Source organism: Ranitomeya imitator, chromosome 2, assembly GCF_032444005.1.
Source record: "Ranitomeya imitator isolate aRanImi1 chromosome 2, aRanImi1.pri, whole genome shotgun sequence".
NCBI classification, from domain to species: Eukaryota; Metazoa; Chordata; class Amphibia; order Anura; family Dendrobatidae; genus Ranitomeya; species Ranitomeya imitator.
The window spans coordinates 77,686,500-77,711,283 of NC_091283.1; the positions used below are offsets into that span (position 1 = coordinate 77,686,500).

A 24,784-nucleotide genomic window follows, 5' to 3' on the forward strand; every position below is an offset into this window, starting at 1 on the left:
AGTGGAAGGTGGTATATATAGGGCAGGTAGCAGTGGTATATAAAGGGGCAGGTAGCAGTGGTAGGTGGTATATATAGGGGCAGGTATTAGGGGTAGGTGGTATATAGGGGCAGGTAGCAGTGGTACGTGGTATATATAAGGGTACGTGGTATATATAGGGGCAGGTGGTATATATATGGGCAGGTAGCAGTAGTAGGTGGTATATAGAGGCAGGTAGCGGTGGTATATATAGGGGCAGGTAGCAGTGGTAGGTGGTATATAGGGACAGGTAGCAGTGGTAGATGGTATATATAGGGGCAGGTAGCAGTGGTAGGTGGCATATAGGGGCAGGTAGCAGTGGTAAGTGGTATATATAGGGGCAGGTAGCAGCAGTAGGTGGTATATATAGGGGCAGATGGTAGATAAATGGGCAGGTAGCAGTGGTAGGTGCATAATAAAAAAAAACAAACAAAAAAAACATGTACTTACCTTCCCTCCTCTCCCAGGAAGTGCTGCATCCTGTTCAGGGCAGAGCAGTGTGACGATCTCCCTGCTCTGAACAGGTCGGCAGTGAGCAGTGATTGCAGCCTGTACTGTAATACTAGGTACTGGCTGCAATCACCGCTCCTCGCTGCAGATACTTACCCCGGACCCTCGCTTCCCAGCAGCAGCTTCTCCCTGGCAGCTCCTGCCATCGCACGCACTGAGCTGTGTGTGCGATGACAGAGGAAAATAAAGCCCACAGCTGTGGGCTACAACAAAATGGCCACGGTCTCCTCCCACAGCTGTGACCTAGCAGCCCAGTGGGCATGCCCAGGTCACAGCTAAGAGGCAGGAGGAGCGGCCTCAATGTAAGGGATGCGGTCGGAGTCCGACCGCAGTCTCTTATGCCCATGGCTGCCGTAAGTGAGGTGTATACGTGTCGTGCCCAGACACTTACACCCCCACTAACGAAAATGGCGGCCTCCAGTGACAAAAATAAAAGGGAATAAATACAAAAATAAAAGTAGTTAATTTAATTTTGTATTAAAAATAATTGATTATATAATCAATAATTAATACAAATACTAAAATCACGGCACCTTCCCTTTAAGTTGAAATGATCTCTAAAAGGCCTAAAGTTTATGATAACACATTTCCTTTGTATTTTAACAACAAAAAAATACATATTTTCCAGTTTTACATTTTAAAAATTATAAAAAGGAAAGGGCTGATGCTAATCTTTTGGCGCTCTTGGAGATTTGTGTGCACATATAACTTTGACAAAGGTTTCAGACCTTAATGAGCCTGTTAGGGTTATGGTTGTTCACTATCATCGTTAGGAAAGGCCAGGTGATGCAGATTTCCCAGCTTTAAAAAATCCCAGCCTCTTCTAACCTTGCGCCAAAAAACAGCAGACATGGGTTCTTCTAAGAACCTGTCAAGCAATCCAAAAATGAAAATGGTGGAGGCACACAGGAGAAGGCTATAAAAAGATAGCAAAGTGTTTTCAAGTTGCCCTTTCCTCAGTTCGAAATGTAATTAAGAAATGGCACTTAACAGGAACAGTGGAGGTCAAAATAAGATCTGGGCAAGAAAAATTTAAGTGAAAGCTGCTCATAGGATTGCTAGAAAGGCAAATCAAAACCATCGCTTGACTGCAAAACACCTTCAGACAGATTTAGCAGGCACTGGAGTTGTGGTACATTGTTCTACTGTTCAGAGACACCTGCACAAATCTGGCCTTCATGAAAGAGTCATCAAAAGAAAACCTCTCCTGTGTCCTCAACATAAAATTTAGCACCAGAAGTATGCAAAAGAACATCTAAAGAAGTCTGATGCATTTTGAAAAATGTGGACCGATGAGGTTAAAATAGGGCTCTTTGTCCACAATGATCAAAGGTACGCGTGGAGAAAAAAAAAGGGGTACAGAATTTCAGGAAAAGAACACGGGTAGAGGGAAGAATGGATTCAATGAAATTGCCACAAGTTTTTGATGAAAATATAACACCATCTGTAAAAAAGCTGAAGGTGAAGTTGAAAAGAGGATGGCTTCTACAAATGGATAATTATCCTAAACACATGTCAAAATTCACAATAGACTACCAGAAAAGGTGCAAGCTGAAGGTTTTACAATGGCCCTCATAGTCCCTTGATCTGAACATCATTGAAAATCTGTGGCTAGACCTCAAAAGAGCAGTGCATGCAAGCTGACCTAGGAATCTCACAGAATTGTTCGAATTTTCGAAGGAAGAATGGTTAAAAATCTCTCAGAAAAGATTGAAAGACTCTTGTCTGGCTACCAAAAGGGTTTACAAGATGTGATACTTGCAAAAGGGGGTGCTACTAAGTACTAGCAGGATGCCCAAACTTTTGCATTGGCCCATTTTCCTTTTTGTAATTCTTAAAATTAAAAATATGAATATATTCATGCTTGAGGAAGGATCCGAAACATTCAGGCAATAAATTCCACCTTTTGTTCAATTTTTTTGTGCTGCTTTCCTTCTCTCTCTCTCTCTCTACATACATACATACATACACACATATTTATATATATCCTAAATACAAAGGAAATGTTTCATATTTAACTTTAGGCCTTTTAGAGATCATTTGATCTTCAACTTGCTTAACTGTTCACAAGAATAGTAACTTTGACCAGGGGTGCAAAAACTTTTACATGGCACTGTATATGTTGTAAGTTTGTAGATGGACAAGTCCTGGATGTGTTTCTCACTGAGGTGTCTAACTTCGATGATGTGAAACCCAGACACCAGGCTCCAGCACGGACAGTGCGGAGATGGTTTTTAATGAGTAAGGATTTTAGAAATAAAAAGGAAGAGCTGGGTGGTACTGGCTGTACCCATGTTGTTTATGTGGCTCAGTCTCAGTGAAGGAAGGACTGACATCTGTCACGATTGATCCTCAGAGTGCGTCTTTGACACACTGAGTGACAGTTTTGTTTCCCTATGGAATCGAGGTCGTGCTGAGCTGTCAGTTTGGTGAGTGACAGCTCAGTCGTCCAATCTAGTGCATGGGCATGCTGAACTGTTGGTATTTTGATAGACAGCTCAGCCGTCCAATCTGAGACTGGGAGGTGCTCTGCTTCCTTCTGGTGTTCTCTGCTTTAGTGATTACCCAGCTATTTTGCTAAGCTGTCAGTCCGAGACCTTTGCCAGTTTTAGTTTTTAGCTCAGTGGTGCAGTTTCTCTGTGCTCTGAACTGAGACATTCTGATCTTTTGTTGCCAGACCCTGGATTTTCCTTTTGACTACTCGTTTGCATTACCCCTTTTGCCTTAACGCACTTTGACTTTGGAACTCTGACCCCGGACTGTGACTTGACTACACCTTTCCTTCTGTTATAATGTACCTTCCTGCCTCTTGACCTCGGACTCCTTGACTTCCCTGACTCATCGCTTGTGCATGAGAAGTGACTCAGCGTCACACATCTAAACGGACGAACCCATGATATATATATGGATTATTTATTTTCCTTTGCGGTTCTGTTATACTTTTTGTGCCCAGAATAGGCTGTTTAGTTTGAACTTTATCTGAAAGTTTATGGAAAAAATAAAGTTCACCTGTTTTGGAACCAACTGCATTGCCTGCCTGTGTGAACGCCAAGACTACTTAAGAGCTTCATTCCTTACAATATTTTTATATACAGTGGGGAAAATAAGTATTTAACACACTGCCAATTTTGCAAGTTTTCCCACCTACAAAGAATGGAGAGGTCTGTAATTTTTATCGTAGGGACACTTCCACTGTGAGAGAATCTAAAAATTAAAACCAGAAAATCACACTGTATAATTTTTAAATAGTTAGATTACATTTTATTGCATAAAATAAGTATTTAATCACCTATCAACGAGCAAGAATTCTGGCTCTCACTAGTTTTCTTTAAGAAGCCTCCCACTCTGCACTCATTACCTGTATTAATTGCATCTGTTTGAACTCGTTACCTGTATAAAAAAGACACCTGTCCACACACTCAATCACACTCCAAATAATCCACCATGGCTAAGACCAAAGAGCTGTCTAAGGACACCAGGGATAAAACTGTAGACCTGCACAAGGCTCGGATACTGGACAATAGCCAAATAGCTTGGTGAGACGTCAACAACTCTTGGCGCAATTATTAGAAAATGAAAGAAACACAAGATGATTGTTAATCATCCTCAGTCAGAGGCTCCATGCAAGATCTCGCTTCGTGGAGTAAGGATGATTCTGGGAAAGGTCAGGAATCAGCCCAGAACTACATGGGAGGACCTGGTCAATGACCTGAAGATTGCTGGGACCACAGTCTCAAACATTACCGTTAATAACACACTATGCCATCTGGATGATCCAGAGAAGGCATGGGAAAAGGTCATGTGGTCAGATGAGGAAAAAGAACCGTAAGCACTACCCTGTGAAGGTGCCCGGGTAGGATCCCACACCATATATCAATATAAAATAAACCCGGCACTCAACTTATGGTGAATCTCTTGGGATTTATTAACAAGAGAGAAGATAAACGTTTCGGCCAATATTGGCCTTCCTCAGTAACGTACTGCCAATAGGAGCGGTGAAAGGTGAGGCAGTGAAATTCTGCCAGTGCTGTGAGTTCAGGAAGTAGATAGAAGCAGGCTCACAGGGTCCGACTAAAACAGGGTCTGGAATAGCGTGGGTGGCCTGAGAGGAGCTGTAGAACAGATTAGTCCATGCGACGCGGTGTCCACCGCTTGTCTCACCTTTCACCGCTCCTATTGGCAGTACGTTACTGAGGAAGGCCAATATTGGCCGAAACGTTTATCTTCTCTCTTGTTAATAAATCCCAAGAGATTCACCATAAGTTGAGTGCCGGGTTTATTTTATATTGAAATGTGGTCAGATGAGACTGCTGGGTCTTCCAGCATGACAATGACTCGAAACACACAGCCAGAACAACTAAGGAGTACTTCCATGTCCTGAAGTGGCTAGCCAGTCTCCAGAATTGAACCCAGTAGAAAATCTTTGGAGGGAGCTGAAACTCAATGTTGCCCAGTGATAGTCCTGAAACCTGAAAGATCTGGAGAAGATATGTATAGAGGAGTGGGCCAAAATCCTTGCTGACATGTGTGCAAACTTAGTCAATCAAGAACTACAGGAAAAGTCTGACCTTTTTTTAACCAAATATTAAGTTCTGTTTTTTGGTGTTTTTTTTTAATCAAATACTTATTTCATGCAACAAAATGCAAATTAATTACGTGCAAATCATACAATGTGATTTTCTGGATTTTTTTATTTTTTTTTGCAAAATCACCAGTGTATCAAATACTTATTTTCCACACTACACATAATATAATATTTATCTCTAGTATAAACAAGAGTGTGATGGAACATATGAATACAAATTGTAATATTTCAGGAGAACCTTATATACTGTTCTGGCGAAAATTAAGTGACCAATGCAAATTCAGTTTGTCTGATTTTTCTCTTTATAGGTATATTTTTGAGTGAAATGTAAATTGTTCTTTTATTCCATAAACTACTGACAACATATCTCCAAATTTATTTTACTTTGTGGTTTTATTATTATTTTTTGGTGTTATGAAAATGAGAAATGGTCAAAAGAAAAAAAAAGAAAAAACAGTGCTTTCAGACCACAAATAATGCAAAAAAACCAAGTTCATAATCATTTAGAAACAACAATACTAATGTCTTAACTCGGGAAGAGTTCAGAAATCAATATTTTGTGGAATAACCATGATTTTTAATCACAGCTTTCATGCGTCTTGGCATGCTTTCCACCAGTCTTTCACACTGCTTTTGGTGCAAAAATGTAAGCAGTTCTTCTTTGTTTGATGGCTTGTGACTATCCATCATCCTCTAGATTACATTCCAGAGGTTTTCAATGGGGTTCAGGTCTGGAGATTGGGCTGCCCATGACAGGGATTTGATGTGGTGGTCTCCTAATTTTTGCTAGAGCTGTATATTGGAAATACACTTCTTTTGATACTCTATTAAGTTTTTTGCGCAGAGGGATAATTCCTTGTAGGAAATTAGCACTGCCTGAATGTTTTCTACACATGACATCAAGATTCTGGGTCATCAGACCATGGAGCCTGGGAGCATATACAGGGGGTGAGAATGAAGCAAGTAACATGGAGAGGGACTACAAAAAAAGTCTATTTAGAGATGTGAATGGGGAATGGCCCACAAAAGGGGCACGCTTATTCTTTAAAAAGTTATGATGGTCTTGGAGCAAAATTTTGAAAAGCTGCCAAGTACGCGTACTATTACAATACCATACAAAGGGTCTTGAAGATATGCCCTCCTTCATTTTATTGATCCAATGAGAATCTATCCCTTTTCCATCAATGAAGGAAATACAGATCTGCAAGTCACAGTTTTAGACTCATGATGTAAAGACATAAATAGGATGATAGCATCCAGCCAGTGACAATCTGGTCATAGTTCATACCAACAGATGCTGCGACACCAATAACCACTTTCTAAAGCATTTACCTCCATGTGCCTTTCCAGTTCTTGAAGAAGAGTGACATATTTGTCTAGCCTCATGAAAGGTTTGCTGAGACTTGTAGTCAGCATCAGAATTCCTGGGTTAGTGGCTCCTTGTCCCTCCATGAACTTCTCCAGTTCATCACTGATAAAGAAGAATACAGTCACTAGACGAGAGTCACCAAAGGCTCAAGGAGAGACATTACCCTCCAGATAATCAGGGCTATGTACGAACATCTATTTATCCACTAGTACGTTTCATGGCACATTAATGAGCAGCACATTCGCGATGCCCAGTAACGGCCTCTTCTCCCGTCCTTTGTTGCGGTGTAACGTCTATGGCCGGCATGCTGAGCGCGTCTCACAACTAGGCCTCTCCAGACATCATGACGTTATGGAGCTTCATATGAGGATGCCGGCCACAGAAGAGAAGTCTGACAGCAACAGGACATTGGACCAGAAGCCGGACCTGAGTAATGAATATTTTATGCTCATCTCTAAATAATACTAAACAATGTATTCTTAATATTCTCAGTATATTATTATTACAGTAGTATATAAAAAGCAGCAACACTGTACTTTATATGGATTATTTTAAGTGCTTTATTTACTCTACCAATAAATGAGAGGTTTTTAGTGCACATATTGATCAATTCGAGTGAGCCCACCTGCCATGATAAGGTGACCCCATACAGCTGGGATCCTATACTGCCCAGACTTACCTCTCTCCTGGGTCTAAGCTCACAAAACTAAGTCAGAGCCGGAGGGATATCATTTCATGCCGCTATAATTAACCCTTTAGTGAGGTCCACTGTGCATGGTCATGGGCTGTCACTCTATGGCGCAGGATCAGGAGCTGAGCCTACGCCATAAAGCAAGGGAGCTGGCTGTGTTACAAAGCTAGCATCAGACAATAACGAATGCAATCTGAGCTGGCTCTGATCATCAGTTTTACTTCCCAAAAGCTGCTGTTATGCACAAGGCCAGGACTTGAAAGTGCCACACTATGGCAGTGGGCACTTGTGATGTCCATCAGCACCCTTGTAGCCAATGGCAGACACGAGCGTACTGAAGACCTGTCTGCCATGCTAGAAGTCTTATTAAGTCTAGCTTGTCCAGAGGTCCACAGGTAAACAATGCACAGTAGCTCCATATAATACCCAAACCACACAATTACATTGCTTTGTGGAAGATTTATTAACCCCTTCAAGAAGTAGCAATTTTCAATTTTTGTGGACTCAACAATACAAAACAAGTGATAACCCGGTACTATCAGCAGGTCCGGACTCTCTACTTGGTATTTTGGGGCATTTTTTTGCCTCTTCTTCACTGATGGTAATAGCATGGAACATTTGGAGCCTAAAACCAAGATAGATTTGGGTTCCGAATTAATTATTAGGTCTGATTTTTTTATTGGTTTGATCCAGTCCATCAGGTGTTGTGATGGCAGATTTTACTAGAATACTGTTCAGGGAGATAATACCGCATTTTTTAACACCACTTGAAGATAATGACATGTCTATTAAATTGAAGAGCTAATCTTGCTGATTAAAATAAGGGGTTTGCTAATATGGAAGGATTTGATGACAGCCCTCCTTCCTGATGACACCATTTACACATTACCTCTTATAGCGGGTTGGTGAATTGCAGAATTGTAACTGGTTTGTCCTACTTTCCTGCTTATATCAGGAAATTGCTGAAACAATTATTTTAAAATGATGTGTGAACTGAAAAGCATGGCACAAAAAGAGAGCACTAGTGAGGCAGTAAGAATTTCCATCAACAGGAAAAGACTATGGGCCAATACATTACTGCATTAGCGCCTTTTTTAATTTCACGGCTAATCAAAAATTACTACTTTTTAGAAGTCACAACATTTTTGCATAACCGCACTCTAGGACCCCCTCTCTCTTACCCCAAAGTAATTTTATGTACGTCAGATATTTTGGTGCAAATTTTGTGACATTTCAGCAGGACACGCTTTTTTTGTACCAAAATAAAGAGCATTTTTTTATTTTCCACAAAATTCATTAACCAAATGCCATTTTGAAAAATTTGGCATTAAGAAAAATTTAACGAATACCATAAGTGTTGTGAATTCCGCTCTTGGGCTCCCTCCGGTGGTTGTAAGTGGCACTTTTGTGAGTTCTGCTCTTGGGCTCCCTCTTGTGGTTTCTAGTGGTATGGCTGCTCCTTGGAGTTAGCGGTCTTCAGCTGCCTCCACTTATCGTCTCTTCTGCTCGGCTATTTAGGTCTGGCTCTTTCTTCAGCCAGTGCCACTTGTAAATGGTTCCTGGTTGGATTCACATCTCTTTGGAGTTCCCTGTTATCCTGACCAGTTCAGCTAAGCTAAGTTTTTGCTTGCTCTTTTCTGTCCATAGATTGTGGACTTATCCATTCTGTGCTTTCTATGTTTGTCCAGCTTATCAGTGTGTATTAATTCTGTCTTGCTGGAAACTCTGGGAGGCAGATTTGCCCTCCACACCTTTAGTCAGGTGTGGAGATTTTTTGTAAACTCTGCGTGGATTTTTGTAGTGTTTTATACTGACCGCACAGTATTCCATCTTGTCCTATCTATTTAGCTAGACTGGCCTCCTGTGCTCATCCTAGTTTCATTCTGTGTATGTCTTTTCCCTCTCCACTCACAGTCATTATTTGTGGGGGGCTAATCTATCCTTTGGGGATTTTCTCTGAGGCAAGATAGCTTTCCTGCTTCTTTCTTTAGGGGTAGTTAGCTCTTAGGCTGTGACGAGATGCCTAGGGAGAGTTAGGAGCATTCCACGGCTACTTCTAGTGTTGTGTTGAGCTTAGGGACTGCGGTCAGTACAGTTACCACTTCCTTCAGAGCTCATTCCATGTTGCTCCTAGACCACCGTATCATAACAGTACAAGTGGCCAGAAAAGAATTAAATGCATCTCAAAAGAAGGAAAAGAAAGTTCTGAACCATTTTTTTTTCTGTGCTCTGGTTTGTCTTTTTTTTTTTCCTCTTGATATCTGGGTGGTTCAGGATATATGCTTTGGCATGGATGTTCAGGGTTTGTTTTCTCGTGTGGATCAACTTGCTGCAAGAGTACAGAGTATCCAGGACTATGTTGTCCAGACTCTGGCTTTAGAGCCCAGAATTCCTACTCCTGATTTGTTTTTTGGGGACAGATCCAAGTTTTTGAACTTTAAAAATAACTGCAAATTGTTTTTTGCTTTGAAACTCCGTGCTTCTAGTGATCCCATTCAGCAAGTAAAAATCATCATATCCTTGCTGCGTGGTGACCCTCAAGACTGGGCTTTTTCTCTTGAAACAGGGGATCCAGCATTATTGAATGTAGATGCATTTTTTCAAGCGCTCGGATTATTGTATGACGAAGCTAATTCTGTGGATCATGCAGAAAAAACCCTGTTGGCCTTGTGTCAAGGTCAGGAAGCGGCAGAGTTATACTGCCAGAAATTTAGAAAATGGTCTGTGCTCACTAAATGGAATGAAGAGGCTCTGGCTGCTATTTTCAGAAAAGGTCTTTCTGAAACCCTTAAAGATGTTATGGTGGGCTTTCCTACGCCTGCCGGTTTGAGCGAATCTATGTCTCTAGCCATTCAGATTGATCGGCGTCTGCGCGAGCGCAAAGCTGTGCACCATATGGCAGTATCCTCAGAGCAAAGTCATGAACCTATGCAATGTGATAGGATTTTGACTAGAATAGAACGGCAGGAATTCAGACGTCAGAATAGGCTGTTTTTACTGTGGTGATTCGGCTCATGTTATTTCTGATTGCCCTAAACGTACTAAGAGAGTCGCTAGGCCTGTTACCATTAGCACTATACAGCCTAAATTTCTCTTATCTGTGACCCTGATTTGCTCATTGTCGTCCTTTTCTGTCATGGCATTTGTGGATTCAGGCGCTGCCCTGAACTTAATGGACTTAGAATTCGCCAGGCGCTGTGGTTTTTCCTTGCAGCCTTTGCAGAGCCCTATTCCTTTGAGGGGTATTGATGCTACACCCTTGGCCAAGGATAAACCTCAGTACTGGACACAGATGACTATGTACATGGCTCCTGCACATCAGGAAGATTGCCGTTTTCTGGTGTTGCATAACCTGCATGATGTTGTTGTACTGGGATTTCCATGGTTACAGGAACATAATCCGGTGCTGGATTGGAAAACTATGTCTGTGACTAGTTGGGGTTGTCGAGGAGTACATAGTGACGTTCCTTTGATGTCAATTTCCTCTTCCCCCTCTTCTGAGGTCCCTGAGTTTTTGTCGGATTTCCAGGATGTATTTGATGAGCCCAAGTCCAGTTCCCTTCCTCCGCACAGGGACTGTGATTGTGCTATTAACTTGATTCCTGGTTGCAAGTTCCCTAAGGGCCGACTTTTCAATCTGTCTGTGCCAGAGCATGCCGCCATGCGGAGTTATGTTAAGGAGTCTTTGGAGAAGGGGCATATTCGGCCCTCTTCGTCACCATTGGGAGCGGGTTTCTTTTTTGTTGCTAAGAAGGATGGCTCCTTGAGACCCTGTATTGATTATAGTCTTCTTAATAAGATCACGGTCAAATTCCAATACCCCTTGCCTTTGCTTACTGATTTGTTTGCTCAGATTAAGGGGGCTAGTTGGTTTACTAAGATTGACCTCCGAGGGGCATATAATCTTGTTCGTATTAAACAGGGTGACGAATGGAAAACTGCATTTAATATGCCCGAAGGCCATTTTGAATACCTTGTGATGCCATTTGGGCTCTCTAATGCTCCATCTGTGTTCCAGTCTTTTATGCATGATATTTTCTGCAATTATCTTGATAAATTCATGGTCGTATATTTGGATGATATTTTGATTCTTTCCGATGATTGGGAGTCTCATGTGAAGCAGGTCAGGATGGTGTTCCAGATCCTTTGTGATAATGCTTTATTTGTGAAGGGGTCTAAGTGCCTATTCGGAGTTCAGAAGGTCTCTTTTTTGGGTTTTATTTTTTCTCCCTCGTCTATAGAAATGGATCCTGTTAAGGTCCAAGCTATTCATGACTGGATCCAACCCACATCTGTGAAGGGCCTTCAAAAATTTTTGGGCTTTGCTAATTTCTATCGCCGTTTCATTGCCAACTTTTCCAGTGTGGTTAAGCCCCTTACTGATTTGACGAAGAAAGGCGCTGATGTGACGAATTGGTCCTCTGAGGCTGTTGAGGCCTTTCAGGAGCTTAAACGCTGATTTACTTCTGCCCCTGTGTTGCGTCAGCCGGATGTTTCTCTTCCTTTTCAGGTTGAGGTCGACGCTTCTGAGATTGGGGCAGGGGCCGTCTTGTCTCAGAGGGAGTCTGATGGTTCTTTGATGAAACCGTGTGCTTTTTTTTTCCAGAAAGTTTTCGCCTGCGGAACGCAATTATGATGTCGGCAATCGGGAGTTGTGGGCTATGAAGTGGGCGTTTGAGGAGTGGCGACATTGGCTTGAGGGAGCTAAACACCGTGTTGTGGTCCTGACCGATCATAAGAATCTGATTTACCTCGAGTCGGCCAAGCGGCTGAATCCTAGACAGGCTCGATGGTCTCTGTTTTTCTCCTGTTTTGATTTTGTGGTCTCGTATCTTCCGGGATCTAAGAATGTTAAGGCTGATGCCCTCTCTAGGAGTTTTACGCCTGATTCTCCTGGAGTCCTTGAGCCGGTTGGCATTCTTAAGGAGGGGGTGTGTTGTGAATTCTGTGGCAGAGCTTCCTCCTGTGGTCACAAGTGGTACTTCGGCTGATTCTCTCTGTGAGCTTCTGTTGGTGGAGGGAAGTGGTACTGCGGCTTCTGAGTTTCCTCCCTCAGGTGATCTGGTGAGGTCGTTAGGTGCTTCTCTACTTAACTCCACCTAATGCTTTGATCCTGGCTTCCTGTCAATGTTCCAGTGTTGGACTTGCTTTTCCCTGGATCATTCCTGTGGCCTGCTGCTCTGCATAGCTAAGTTCTTCTTTGCTATTTGTTTGCTATTTTTTCTGTCCAGCTTGTCTAATTTGTTGCTGGAAGCTCTGGGACGCAAAGGGTGTACCTCCGTGCCGTTAGTTCGGTACGGAGGGTCTTTTTGCCCCCTTTGCGTGGTTTTCTTTAGGGTTTTGTGTAGACCGCAAAGTTACCTTTTCTATCCTCGATCTGTTAAGAAAGTCGGGCCTCACTTTGCTGAATCTATTTCATCTCTACGTTTGTCTTTTCATCTTAACTCACAGTCATTATATGTGGGGGGCTGCCTTTTTCTTTGGGGTATTTCTCTGAGGCAAGGTAGGCTTATTTTCTATCTTCAGGCTAGTTAGTTTCTCAGGCTGTGCCGAGTTGCATAGGCAGAGTTAGGCGCAATCCACGGCTGCCTCTAGTGTTGTTTGGAGAGGATTAGGGATTGCGGTCTGCAGAGTTCCCACGTCTCAGAGCTCGTTCTATGATTTTGGGTTATTGTCAGATCACTGTATGTGCTCTGACCGCTATGTCCATTGTAGTACTGAATTGCCTTTCATAACAGGGGTGATTCTTTCTGCTATCTCCCCTGATTTGCGGCGGGTGCTTCAGGAATTTCAGGCTGATAGGCCTGACCGCTGTCCAGTGGGGAAGCTGTTTGTTCCTGATAGATGGACAAGTAAGGTAATTTCTGAGGTTCATTGTTCAGTGTTGGCTGGTCATCCTGGGATTTTGGTACCAGAGATTTGGTTGCTAGGTCCTTTTGGTGGCCTTCCTTGTCGCGTGATGTGCGTACTTTTGTGCAGTCCTGTGGGACTTGTGCCCGGGCCAAGCCTTGCTGTTCCCGCGCTAGTGGGTTGCTTTTGCCTTTGCCGGTCCCTGAGAGGCCCTGGATGCATATTTCCATGGATTTTATTTCGGATCTTCCTGTTTCCCAGAAGATGTCTGTTATCTGGGTTGTTTGTGACCGGTTCTCTAAAATGGTCCATCTGGTACCTTTGCCTAAGTTGCCTTCCTCCTCAGATCTGGTTCCATTATTTTTTCAGCATGTGGTTCGTTTGCATGGCATTCCGGAGAATATTGTGTCTGACAGAGGTTCTCAGTTTCTCTTTTGTGCTAGGATGGGCATTGATTTGTCTTTTTCTTCGGCGTTTCATACTCAGACTAATGGCCAAACTGAGCGAACTAATCAGACCTTGGAGACCTATTTGAGATGCTTTGTGTCTGCTGATCAGGATGATTGGGTGTCTTTCTTGCCATTGGCCGAGTTTGCCCTTAATAATCGGGCTAGTTCGGTTACTTTGGTTTCACCTTTCTTTTGTAATTTTGGTTTTCATCCTCGTTTTTCTTCTGGGCAGGTTGAGCCTTCTGATTGTCCTGGTGTTGATTCTGTGGTGGACAGGCTGCAGCAGATTTGGACTCATGTGGTGGACAATTTGACGTTGTCTCAGGAAAGGGCTCAACATTTTGCTAACCGCCGTCGGTGTGTTGGTCCCCGGCTTCGTGTGGGGGATTTGGTTTGGTTGTCTTCTCGTCATGTTCCTATGAAGGTTTCTTCTCCTAAGTTTAAGCCTCGGTTGACCCTCCTGCCCCGGTGTTGGTTGAGGGAGAGTTGGAATATGAGGTTGAGAAGATTTTGGATTCTCGTTTTTCGAGGCGGAGGCTTCAGTATCTTGTCAAGTGGAAGGGTTATGGCCAGGACGATAATTCTTGGGTTGTTGCCTCCGATGTCCATGCCACCGATTTGGTTTGTGCTTTTCACTTGGCTCGTCCTGATCGGCCTGGGGGCTCTGGTGAGGGTTCGGTGACCCCTCCTCAAGGGGGGGGGGGTACTGTAGTGAGTTCTGCTCTTGGGCTCCCTCTTGTGGTTTCTAGTGGTATGGCTGCTCCTTGGAGTTAGCTGTCTTCAGCTGCCTCCACTTATCGTCTCTTCTGCTCGGCTATTTAGGTCTGGCTCTTTCTTCAGCCAGTGCCACTTGTAAATGGTTCCTGGTTGGATTCACATCTCTTTGGAGTTCCCTGTTATCCTGACCAGTTCAGCTAAGCTAAGTTTTTGCTTGCTCTTTTCTGTCCATAGATTGTGGACTTATCCATTCTGTGCTTTCTATGTTTGTCCAGCTTATCAGTGTGAATTAATTCTGTCTTGCTGGAAACTCTGGGAGGCAGATTTGCCCTCCACACCTTTAGTCAGGTGTGGAGATTTTTTGTAAACTCTGCGTGGATTTTTGTAGTGTTTTATACTGACCGCACAGTATTCCATCCTGTCCTATCTATTTAGCTAGACTGGCCTCCTGTGCTCATCCTGGTTTCATTCTGTGTATGTCTTTTTTCTCTCCACTCACAGTCATCATTTGTGGGGGGCTAATCTATCCTTTGGGGATTTTCTCTGAGGCAAGATAGCTTTCCTGCTTCTTTCTTTAGGGGTAGTTAGCTCTTAGGCTGTGACGAGATGCCTAGGGAGAGTTAGGAGCATTCCACGGCTACTTCTAGTGTTGTGTTGAGCTTAGGGACTGCGGTCAGTACAGTTACCACTTCCTTCAGAGCTCGTTCCATGTTGCTCCTAGACCACCGTATCATAACACATAAGACAAAATAAGAAAAGTGGCTTAAAAAATGCAAATTGTGAATCAAGTCTTATATTCTCTGAATAAGACAAGAACCTGTGATTTGAGAGTAATACCTTGCAAAAATCCCCGAGCTCCCCTGATTCTGCCGCTTTCTTCCATTTTGCGCCATGTTTCTCCATTGAAAAAAGATTCTTATTTGTTTCTTCTGGAGCACAGTATGTGAAATCTCTGTAGTGCAGACCAACTAAACGTTTCTTCAAAGTCTTCTCTAGGGGTGTGCACTTTTACCTCTCCCCTCCATGACAGGTACTCTTAAAAAGGCTACTACTGGGAACTGCAGTACTCAGCAGTGGCTACTACACAGTTAATCAAGCTGTGCTGTTCAGCTTTGAAACTGCTTATATCCAGCTCTATATCCAGCTGAAAGCTGCTGCTTGGTGGGGGGGAGAGGGGTTGGGTATAGGGCCCCCACTGATTTTATATTCATAGCCTCTCACATGGACAGGTCATTCATCTTATTGGAGTGGAACATCCCTTTAACCCTTCCTTTAGCCTTGGCCATCAGCAAAGTCTGAAATTGGTCTGAAATTCCATCCTGAATTTCTATCACTGAAATTTTGAAATATATTCTATAATCTTATAGAAAAGAAAAGAAAAAGAGGGCGCAACAAACAGTGCACACACAACCAAAGTACAAAATAGTCTAAGCTTTATTGAGGCAAACAAGTACAAAATAGACATAAAAACATTTAAAAGAGCATAGAGACATACCCAAACACAAGCATCCCCTAAGTCCAGGGATATGCTAAAGATACAGAAAAGGAATGAATGTCCTTTATAAAAGACACCAGTGAGTGTAGCCCATGCATAAAATGTAAGAACCTACCTGTAGGACAGTTTCACAGAATCCGACGGAACTGCACGCGTCCATGTGACTTTTACTCTCAGGCTGAATCGCTTAGGGGGCATTTACGTGCTAGGGGCTACCCGCGATCATTGATTTCTAAGGCTTTCCAGCATACAAACTCCTTACCTAGGGATGCCCTACTTAGATCTACTCCTAGATGTCCGGATAATAATCTTAGGTTTATCACCACGTACCATGACCATTGGAAGCAGATGTCGGATTTGTTCAGACAACATTGGGATATCTTAAAGACTGATCCGAGAGTTTCTGACTTGGTACCCTCAACTCCATTAATAACAGCTAGACGGGCACCTAACCTATGAGATTGTTTGTCAAGGAGTCACTTTACGAGGCCGAGCATGAGAATTGGGAGAGGTGTACGTCTACAGGGCATGTATCCCTGTGGTGATTGCAACTTATGCCCTTTTGTGGAGAGATGTACTTCGCTTACCAATCCAAAGGATGCTGTTGTGTATACGTTAAAAGACTATATCAACTGTAAGACTACTCATGTGGTTTATGCTTTGGTTTGCTCCTGCCCTAAAGTGTATGTGGGGCAAACCTCACAGGAACTTCGCAGACGTACACAGCAGCATGTGTCTAATATTAATTTGGTTAAACAGGATCTTTCCAAGGGCAAAAATGTTTCCACTGTGGCCTTACACTTTTTACAGGTCCATTCTGGGAGCACCCGGGATCTACGGGTGATCGGACTTCAGAAGATGACTACCAACCTACGAAAATCGGATCGGCGAGGGGAATTGCTTAGATTGGAGGCCCGTTGGATTTACCAATTGGGGTCGGTGGTGCCTGGAGGCCTCAATGAGGATTTGCTGTAGACAGGCTTCCTTCTACCATGATTGCATATTTTTGTATTTATGTATGTAGTTTTTCCTGGTTATTCAAACGTTTGGTGTCTTGGGATATCTACGTGTATATACTCATGTTGTTATATTTTCATTAGTATGTATCTTTGGTGCTATCTAGTTTTTTGTATTTATATGGCGACCATTACACATGCTTTCGTATGTATGGGTGGCAGTTATTAGTATTATCGATTTAATGTTTTTTGTAGATTTACATTTTCTTATTTTGCTGTGTGGGAACTTGTACTTGTCCTATAGGAATAGTAGTCCTTCCCATTTCCCCCTTTTACTTGGTGCGCATGCGCGGACGGTAATGTGTGCTGGTGGCACGCAGGCCTGCGACTAACGTGGAACGCATATTTGCGGTCCCTCTGGATATGATGTCATCGTCTTAATGGACCGCTATTTGTGGGTCTGCGCAGGCGCGGGGAGGACTTCCGGTGCATGGCACGCACACATCCGGTTCATTTGGAGCGCACGCCGGAGATATGTGAGTGTATTGACGGACATTAGGTACCAATTATTATTTGGACACTGCGCCGGCGTTGTTAGATTATCCACGGCTGTTCCGATGCCTGATGATTGCGGGGCACATGTGCTAGCAATCATCAGTGCATCAGTAAGTGCACTTACCTGACTGACACACTATATATACCCGACCTAAGAGGACTATAACATACTTCCCCTGACGAAGCTACTGGGTGTAGCGATACGCGTTGGGAGTGGAGCTCTGTGATTCCAGTGAGTGGCAAGTATTAACTATATGTGCATGTGTATTGCTTTGTTTATTTTCTGTATATCGGTACTTGCCCTGGACTATATGCGGACTGCCTTATATTATTACCATCATTTCTTAACCCATATTTAGGCTTCATTTTGGGACTTTTAGTCCTTGTTATGGGGGTATTTGTTCGCATATTTAGTCCAGCGCATGCTGCCACATGCACGCACATTTTATGCATGGGCTACACTCACTGGTGTCTTTTATAAAGGACATTCATTCCTTTTCTGTATCTTTAGCATATCCCTGGACTTAGGGGATGCTTGTGTTTGGGTATGTCTCTATGCTCTTTTAAATGTTTTTATGTCTTTTATGTACTTGTTTGCCTCAATAAAGCTTAGACTATTTTGTACTTTGGTTGTGTGTGCACTGTTTGTTGCGCCCTCTTTTTCTTTTCTATAATATTGTTCATGTTTTGGCGCAATAGTTGCACCCCCATTAGATAGAATACGCTATTACAGGTGGTGCCTGCTCGCTTTTTTTCTTTTGCACATATTCTATAATCTGATGCATCTAATTTTTTTTCTAAATCAAATATTACTAGGAACCATCTTACCTTTGCTGAGTGAGGACATTTACAGCTACCGGATGATTTGCACAGTACGTCAAATATAAAGACTTAAACTGATTGAAAAGAGTTAGAAAGCATCCTCCAACTTTTTGGTGATTTTCTGGCAATCTGCAAAAAAATAAAAAATTGATATCAGCAGCTCAGTTGGTGAAGTCCTGAATATGTCCTACATGTCAATGATTTCATGGACGGAAGTAACAAAGAAGTATTGATTGTACAACTTTACACTGTGTACAGTGAACAGTCAATCCCTATGGAGCTATATCTATTCAGAGCATTAAGCTTACTATATAGAAGGATACAAAAATTAATTTAGAAAAAAATGTGGAAACCATAAAGGAATATTACAGAGATAGATAGATAGATAGATAGATAGATAGATAGATAGATAGGGCCCATCAAAGAAAGGATGCCTTGTTGTGGCTGGTGGGCACACCCAAATTTTTGAACTTGTGAGCGAAGTACCTTTATTTTATACGCATTTTCTATATAGCAGTAATGTAGCTTACATTCAATAAATTCAATGTTTGCATGCACACATGGTGCTGCTGCTGCGCTCTTTGGTTTGTAGTTCTGTTGCTAAATTTCACCAGAAAATGTAACAGCAACATCTAGTGGAAAGATCTAGGAACTGTTAGTTAAGATTTTAAATTGGACTCACAACTCAGTATTTTATTTTTCTGGATAGCTAATCCAATACGGGTGGCCAACAATTTTTTATAGACATTGTGGAAAACAATGATATAACAGTAGGATTTTAAGTTGCGTCCACAGCCCAGAATTTATCAACACTTTAGCAGATTAGATCATGAACTATCTAATATATAAAGCTGAATGTGTGTATGTGTGTATGTATGCATGTATGTGTGTATGTCCGGGATTGGCATCTGCACCGTCACAGCTACAGCCACAAAATATTGCACACTCACTGCTGTGAGGCGAAACTTTAACCCCGCACGTTCCAATTCACCAAACAATTTTGCCCCTATCTACATAATGGGGGAAAAGTGAAAGGAAAAGTGTTGGAGGCAAATTGACAGCTGCCAGATGTGAACAAGGGGGACTTTAAGAGTGAGAGCGATGGCGCCAAAGAGTATATACCGTACAGTTGCTAAGGTGGGGCCCCGACATGGGATACTCACCACACACCGGGATATGAACACACACAAACAAAAGGCGCCACAAACTACCACGTGCTTGAACGCATATACCACCCTTAGCACACATTTCACCACACATACACCAACCTCGCCACATAAAAGTCGAAACACAAAAGTCACCGCTCAAAACTCACCACATGCAAAACTAGGCTCAAGCAAAACTCGCCACATGTGCAAAACTCACCTCATGGAAAACTCGCCACACGCAAAACTTGCACACGCAGAAAAATTGCTACATGCACAAAAGTTGCAACACATGCAAAAGTTGCCTCACTCAAAACTTGCACATACTCAAAACGCACCACACATAAAACTCGCCACGCGCAAAACTCGCCATGTGCAAAACTTGCTGCACACAACTTGCTACACTAACCTGTCACATGCAACTCGACACACAAAAAGTTGCTACACGCATGTTGCCACATGCAACTCAACACACACAACTTGACACATGAAACTCGCCCTAAAACACACACAAGTCTGGTATTATCCTTCAAAAATAAAAATCTGATTAATAAGCAGACAAACTACAAGAGCAACAAACTACATGACCTGCCTCTTATGTGTAAGTGTGAGCTAATATATACTGCCAGGGGGGAGGGTTTCCTGTTGGCTGGGGATTTATCAGGCTGCCAATTTAGTACTATATTCAGCAGAGATGACACACAGGTATATACTATATACAGGAGGAGATAACACACAGGTATATACTATATACAGGAGATGACACACAGGTATATACTATATACAGGAGCAGATGACACACAGGTATATACTATATACAGGAGGAGATGGCTTACAGGTATATACTATATACAGGAGCAGATGACACACAGGTATATACTATATACAGGAGGAGATGACTTACAGGTATTTACTATATACAGGAGGAGATGACACACGTATATACTATATACAGGAGGCGATGACACACAGGTATATACTATATACAGGAGATGACACAGGTATATACAGGAGGAGATGACACACATATATACTATATACAGGGGAGATGACACACACAGGTATATACTATATACAGGAGGAGATGACATTCAGGTATATACTATATACAGGAGGAGATGACATCCTGGTATATACTATATACAGGAGAGATGACATACAGGTACATACTATATACAGGGGCGATGACACACAGGTATATACTATATACAGTGGAGATGACACACAGGTATATACTATATACAGGTGGAGATGACAAAGGTATATACTATATACTGGAGGAGATGACACACAGGTATATACTTTATACAGGAGCAGATGATACACAGGTATATACTATATACAGGAGGAGATGACTTACAGGTACATACTATATACAGGAGGAGATGACACACGTATATACTATATACAGGAGGAGATGACATACAGGTATATACTATATAGAAGAGGAGATGACACATAGGTATAGAGGAGGAGAGGACATACAGCAGGTATATACTATATACAGGGGAGATGACAAACAGGTATATACTATATACAGGGGAGATGACATACAGGGATATACTATATACAGGAGATGACATACAGGTATATACTATATATAGGAGGAGATGACAAACAGGTATATAGTATATACAGAAGAGATGACGTACAGGTATATAATATATACAGGAGGAGATGACACATGGGTATATACAATATACAGGAGGAGATGACATACAGCAGGTATATACTATTTACAGGGGAGATGGCATACAGGTATATACTATATACAAGAGAAGACATACATACAGGTGTATACTATATATAAGGGAGATGACAAACATGTATATACTGAGGTGAAAATGAGGGGTGTGAGGTGAAAATGAAAAGGTGTGAGTGCAAAATGAGAGGAGTGAGGGAAAATAGTGGAGTGATCGGAAAATGACAGATGTGAGGTCGAAATGACAAGTGTTAGGGGGGAATGAGAGGAGTGAGGGGGAAAATAAGAGGAGTGAGGGGGAAAATGAGAGGTGTAAGGGAGAAAATGAGAGGTGTAAGGGAGAAAATGAGAGGCACGATGGGAAAATAAGAGACATGAGGTGCTATAACTAACTACAGATATTTACTATGCCCAGGCAACGCCGGGCTCTTCAGCTAGTAAAATAATAAATTAAATTAATAATAATCTCTACACGCTTCTTCAACTGACACATGTTACAGATATGCAAATTCCCCCCCCCCCTTTTTTTTCCCCATTATTTCTCCATGTATGGACAAACACCAATTCTGGTGTATATATGTTGTAGGATATCCAATTTGCTAGGATTTAATATCAGCTAGCGATAGCTAGTGTTTAACTTATTGTGGTGACATTAGCACTATAATATGCTAAAAGCTTCGAGATGTAACTATTCTCCGAGATTTCGTGCCGTTGCTATGCAACGCGTCCTAACATCACGTCACAACTACCTCACTTCCGGAATTGCGCACAGTGTACCAACATATAAGCGTTATACGCCCAGATACAACGATTGGCTGGAAATAAGTTCAAATAGACCCTTACTTCCCTCCTTATTATACGCCCCCGGAAGAAGAATCTATGGAAATGCGCGTAGGGGATTACACTGGTCCTGTGTGAGTCTACGGAGGTAAATATGTTCCGATGATTATGCCATAGTTAAGTCCAAACCCGCTAATAGTGCGTGCACTAAGGCACTTTCCTAGGAGTTTCTATTTAGGTCGCTGTACCATGAAGTAAATTATTATATTTGTTACTGAATAGCTTATGTGCTTTTTAAAAAATGCAACTATTGCATTTATTTTTCACATGTCATATGGGCTATAATAGGCAGCTAGCCTTATATCTATGCACATTGGCACATTAATATAGGGGTTTTTCTTCAGGTTATTCATTGGACATATAACCGGTAAATTGGTGTGATAATAGGCATGGAATGGGCTATTTGTGGCTTACCGCAGTAATCAGTATATAGACGTCACCATTCAGGCATCTGTTTAATCATATAGGATTAGTTTTTTTGGATTGGAGGTATTTGCACATTTATATGATTGTACATGTTGAATGATGTTTTTATCTACTTGTCATAAATAAATTTATACTTTTGAACTAAACATTCTGTGGCCTATTTAATAGCTTGGGAGGCCCTTTTTTTGAATCACGCTTCTTCAACTGCAGAAAAATTATGGATACATCAAATTTTTTTTTTTATGGACAGGGAAAAATGTGCCCATTTTTTCAGAGTTGTCACGAAATTCTTGCCAGTTGGCAGCCCACTGCAGGAGCTTAGGGTTTCTATTGCATGGCTAATTACTGCGGGGTCTTGCAAATAAATAGCAGTTTTACCCACAAAATCACACAGTCATTAGCATTAAATCTTAACGGGTGGATTGTGTGTAATGTACATGAGGAATAACACCATTTCTGGCCACTATATGATTTGTATCCTGCATGTTTACCAGCATTCCCCTCTGTAGATGCTATTTTCAGTTCTTCAGTCCTCTCTGAGCAAGTTGGTGGAGACTAGCTGCTATGTCTCCCATACACAGTGCACATTCTCAAAGTACAATATTGCTTAAAATTGAGACTTTAAAGGGAACCCCTCACACCCAAAATCGAAGATGAGCTAAGCCCACCGGCATCAAGGGCTTATCTACGGCATTCTGTAATGCTGTAGAAAAGCCCCCGATGTATCCTGAAAGATGAGAAAAAGAGGTTAGATTATACTCACCCAGGGGCGGTCCCGCTGCGGTCCGGTCCGATGGGTGTCGCAGTCCGGTCCAAGGCCTACCATCTTCTTATGATGACGTCCTCTTCTTGTCTTTATGCTGCGGCTTCGTCGCAGGCGTACTTTGTCTGCCCTGTTGAGGACAGAGCAAAGTACTGCAGCGCGCAGGCGCCGGGAAAGGTCAGAGAGGCCCAGCGCCTGCGCACTGCAGTACTTTGCTCTGCCCTCACCAGGGCAGACAAAGTACGCCTACGCCGGAGCCGCAGCGTGAAGACAAGAAGAGGACGTCATTGTAAGAAGATGGGAGGCCCCGGACCGGACTGCGACGCCCATCGGATCGGACCGCCCCTGGGTGAGTATAATCTAACCTCTTTTTCTCATCTTTCAGGATACATCGGGGGCTTATCTACAGCATTACAGAATGCTGTAGATAAGCCCCTGATGCTGGTGGGCTTAGCTCACCTTTGATTTTGGGGTGACAGGTTTCCTTTAAAGGTGCCATATGATGAATATGGATAAGACATCAAAGTATTATTGTGTGTGGTCTTACTGCGGTGACCCTACCAATCACTAGCACATAGCAACTTTATATAGAAGACTATAAAATATATATGCTCAGGTCATTTCTAACATTTAGGTGAAAACCTTTAAGAATTAAATTACTGACAAGCACCTCCAAAACAGAATTAAACAAGTGTGAACCAAGACAATACATCTGCTCTCTGAAATGCTATAATATGCAAACACTGAACATATGAATTTAGAAGTGCATTACTGCTATAGAAAATTTATTTAAAAAAGAAAGTACTTAGCGCACAAATTTGCCAATTCAAGATAGCCCATCGGCCACAACAAGGTGTATCCCTTTGATGGAACCCTTAGCATACGTGTCTCTTCCGAGCTGAAAACCTACAAATTTAAAGAAAAGACATGATTCAGCACTAATTTAAACCTCCTTAGGCTGATGGGAGGCATTCCAGCTGAGCCCTTCCCATCAACCCAAGCCTGTTTTTAATTAGTGCTGTATCCTGTCTGCCCTTAGATTTGTAGGCTTTCAGCCCAGAAAAGGAACGTAGACTTAGGGTGTCATCAAAGCGGTATGCCTTGTTGTGGCTGATGGGCTCTCTTGAATTGGCCAATTTGTGCGCTAAGTACCTTGATTTTTAAATATATTTTCCATAGCAGTAACACAGTTCCAATTTCATATACTCAATGTTTGCATATTACAGCATTTCTGAGTGCAGTTGTATTATCTTGGTTATACTGAATGGGTGAAAACCTTTAACTTTATAATGTTCAGACTATTGTTTGACTTTTGCCATTGGAGAAACAGTGATCATTACATTAGTTACTTGGTGTCACAGAGTCTTACTTTGCGCACTCTTCTAATGTTTGACATAGCACTTGCTGAAACGTGCAGATTTCCTCAAAATTTCCTAGCAATGATGTAACATCCCCAGCACTTAACCTGCAACAAAAAAAAAAAGTTGATCATGGATGAAACAAAAAAATAACCAAAGCCTGCGTATATATATATTTTTTAAATCAAGAGTGTGGTAAATGGGAACAAAAGGATGCAACACCGAAATGTACAGATTCTGCTTTCCCCAAGCTCATGTAAGAGTAGGAGTTGGTTGCAAACCAATACCGTAGTTTGATTCATCTTACATTAGTCTAAGGTGTACGTGGCCTCGAGGGTTGTCATCAGATAGGAAAGGGAGGAATTTCAATTAAAATCTACAGATCATTCTAAGGAAATGTTGGGAAACAACACAGATGTGCACTGTTATACAAATCAATTTTATTATCAACTCTCTTCTTTTTTTTTTGTTTTTTTTTTTACAAGGATGTTGAAATGTTCATCTTTTACCTACTGGAAAACCTGCCAGTAAGT

General features: G+C 42.1%; 1 protein-coding gene across 3 annotated transcripts in view; it reads right to left on the reverse strand.

The window, feature by feature from the left end:
• Positions 1 to 24,784, reverse strand: part of ARHGEF6 (Rac/Cdc42 guanine nucleotide exchange factor 6) — a 162,685-nt gene that overhangs the window by 87,520 nt on the left and 50,381 nt on the right. For all 3 annotated transcript variants that reach the window (XM_069747005.1, XM_069747004.1, XM_069747006.1), the window contains exons 8-10: positions 24,263 to 24,358; positions 18,024 to 18,146; positions 6,446 to 6,584 (exon numbers count right to left, since the gene is read on the reverse strand). In XM_069747005.1, the coding sequence (XP_069603106.1) occupies positions 6,446 to 6,584; positions 18,024 to 18,146; positions 24,263 to 24,358 (358 nt within the window). The remainder of the gene's footprint in view (positions 1 to 6,445; positions 6,585 to 18,023; positions 18,147 to 24,262; positions 24,359 to 24,784) is intronic.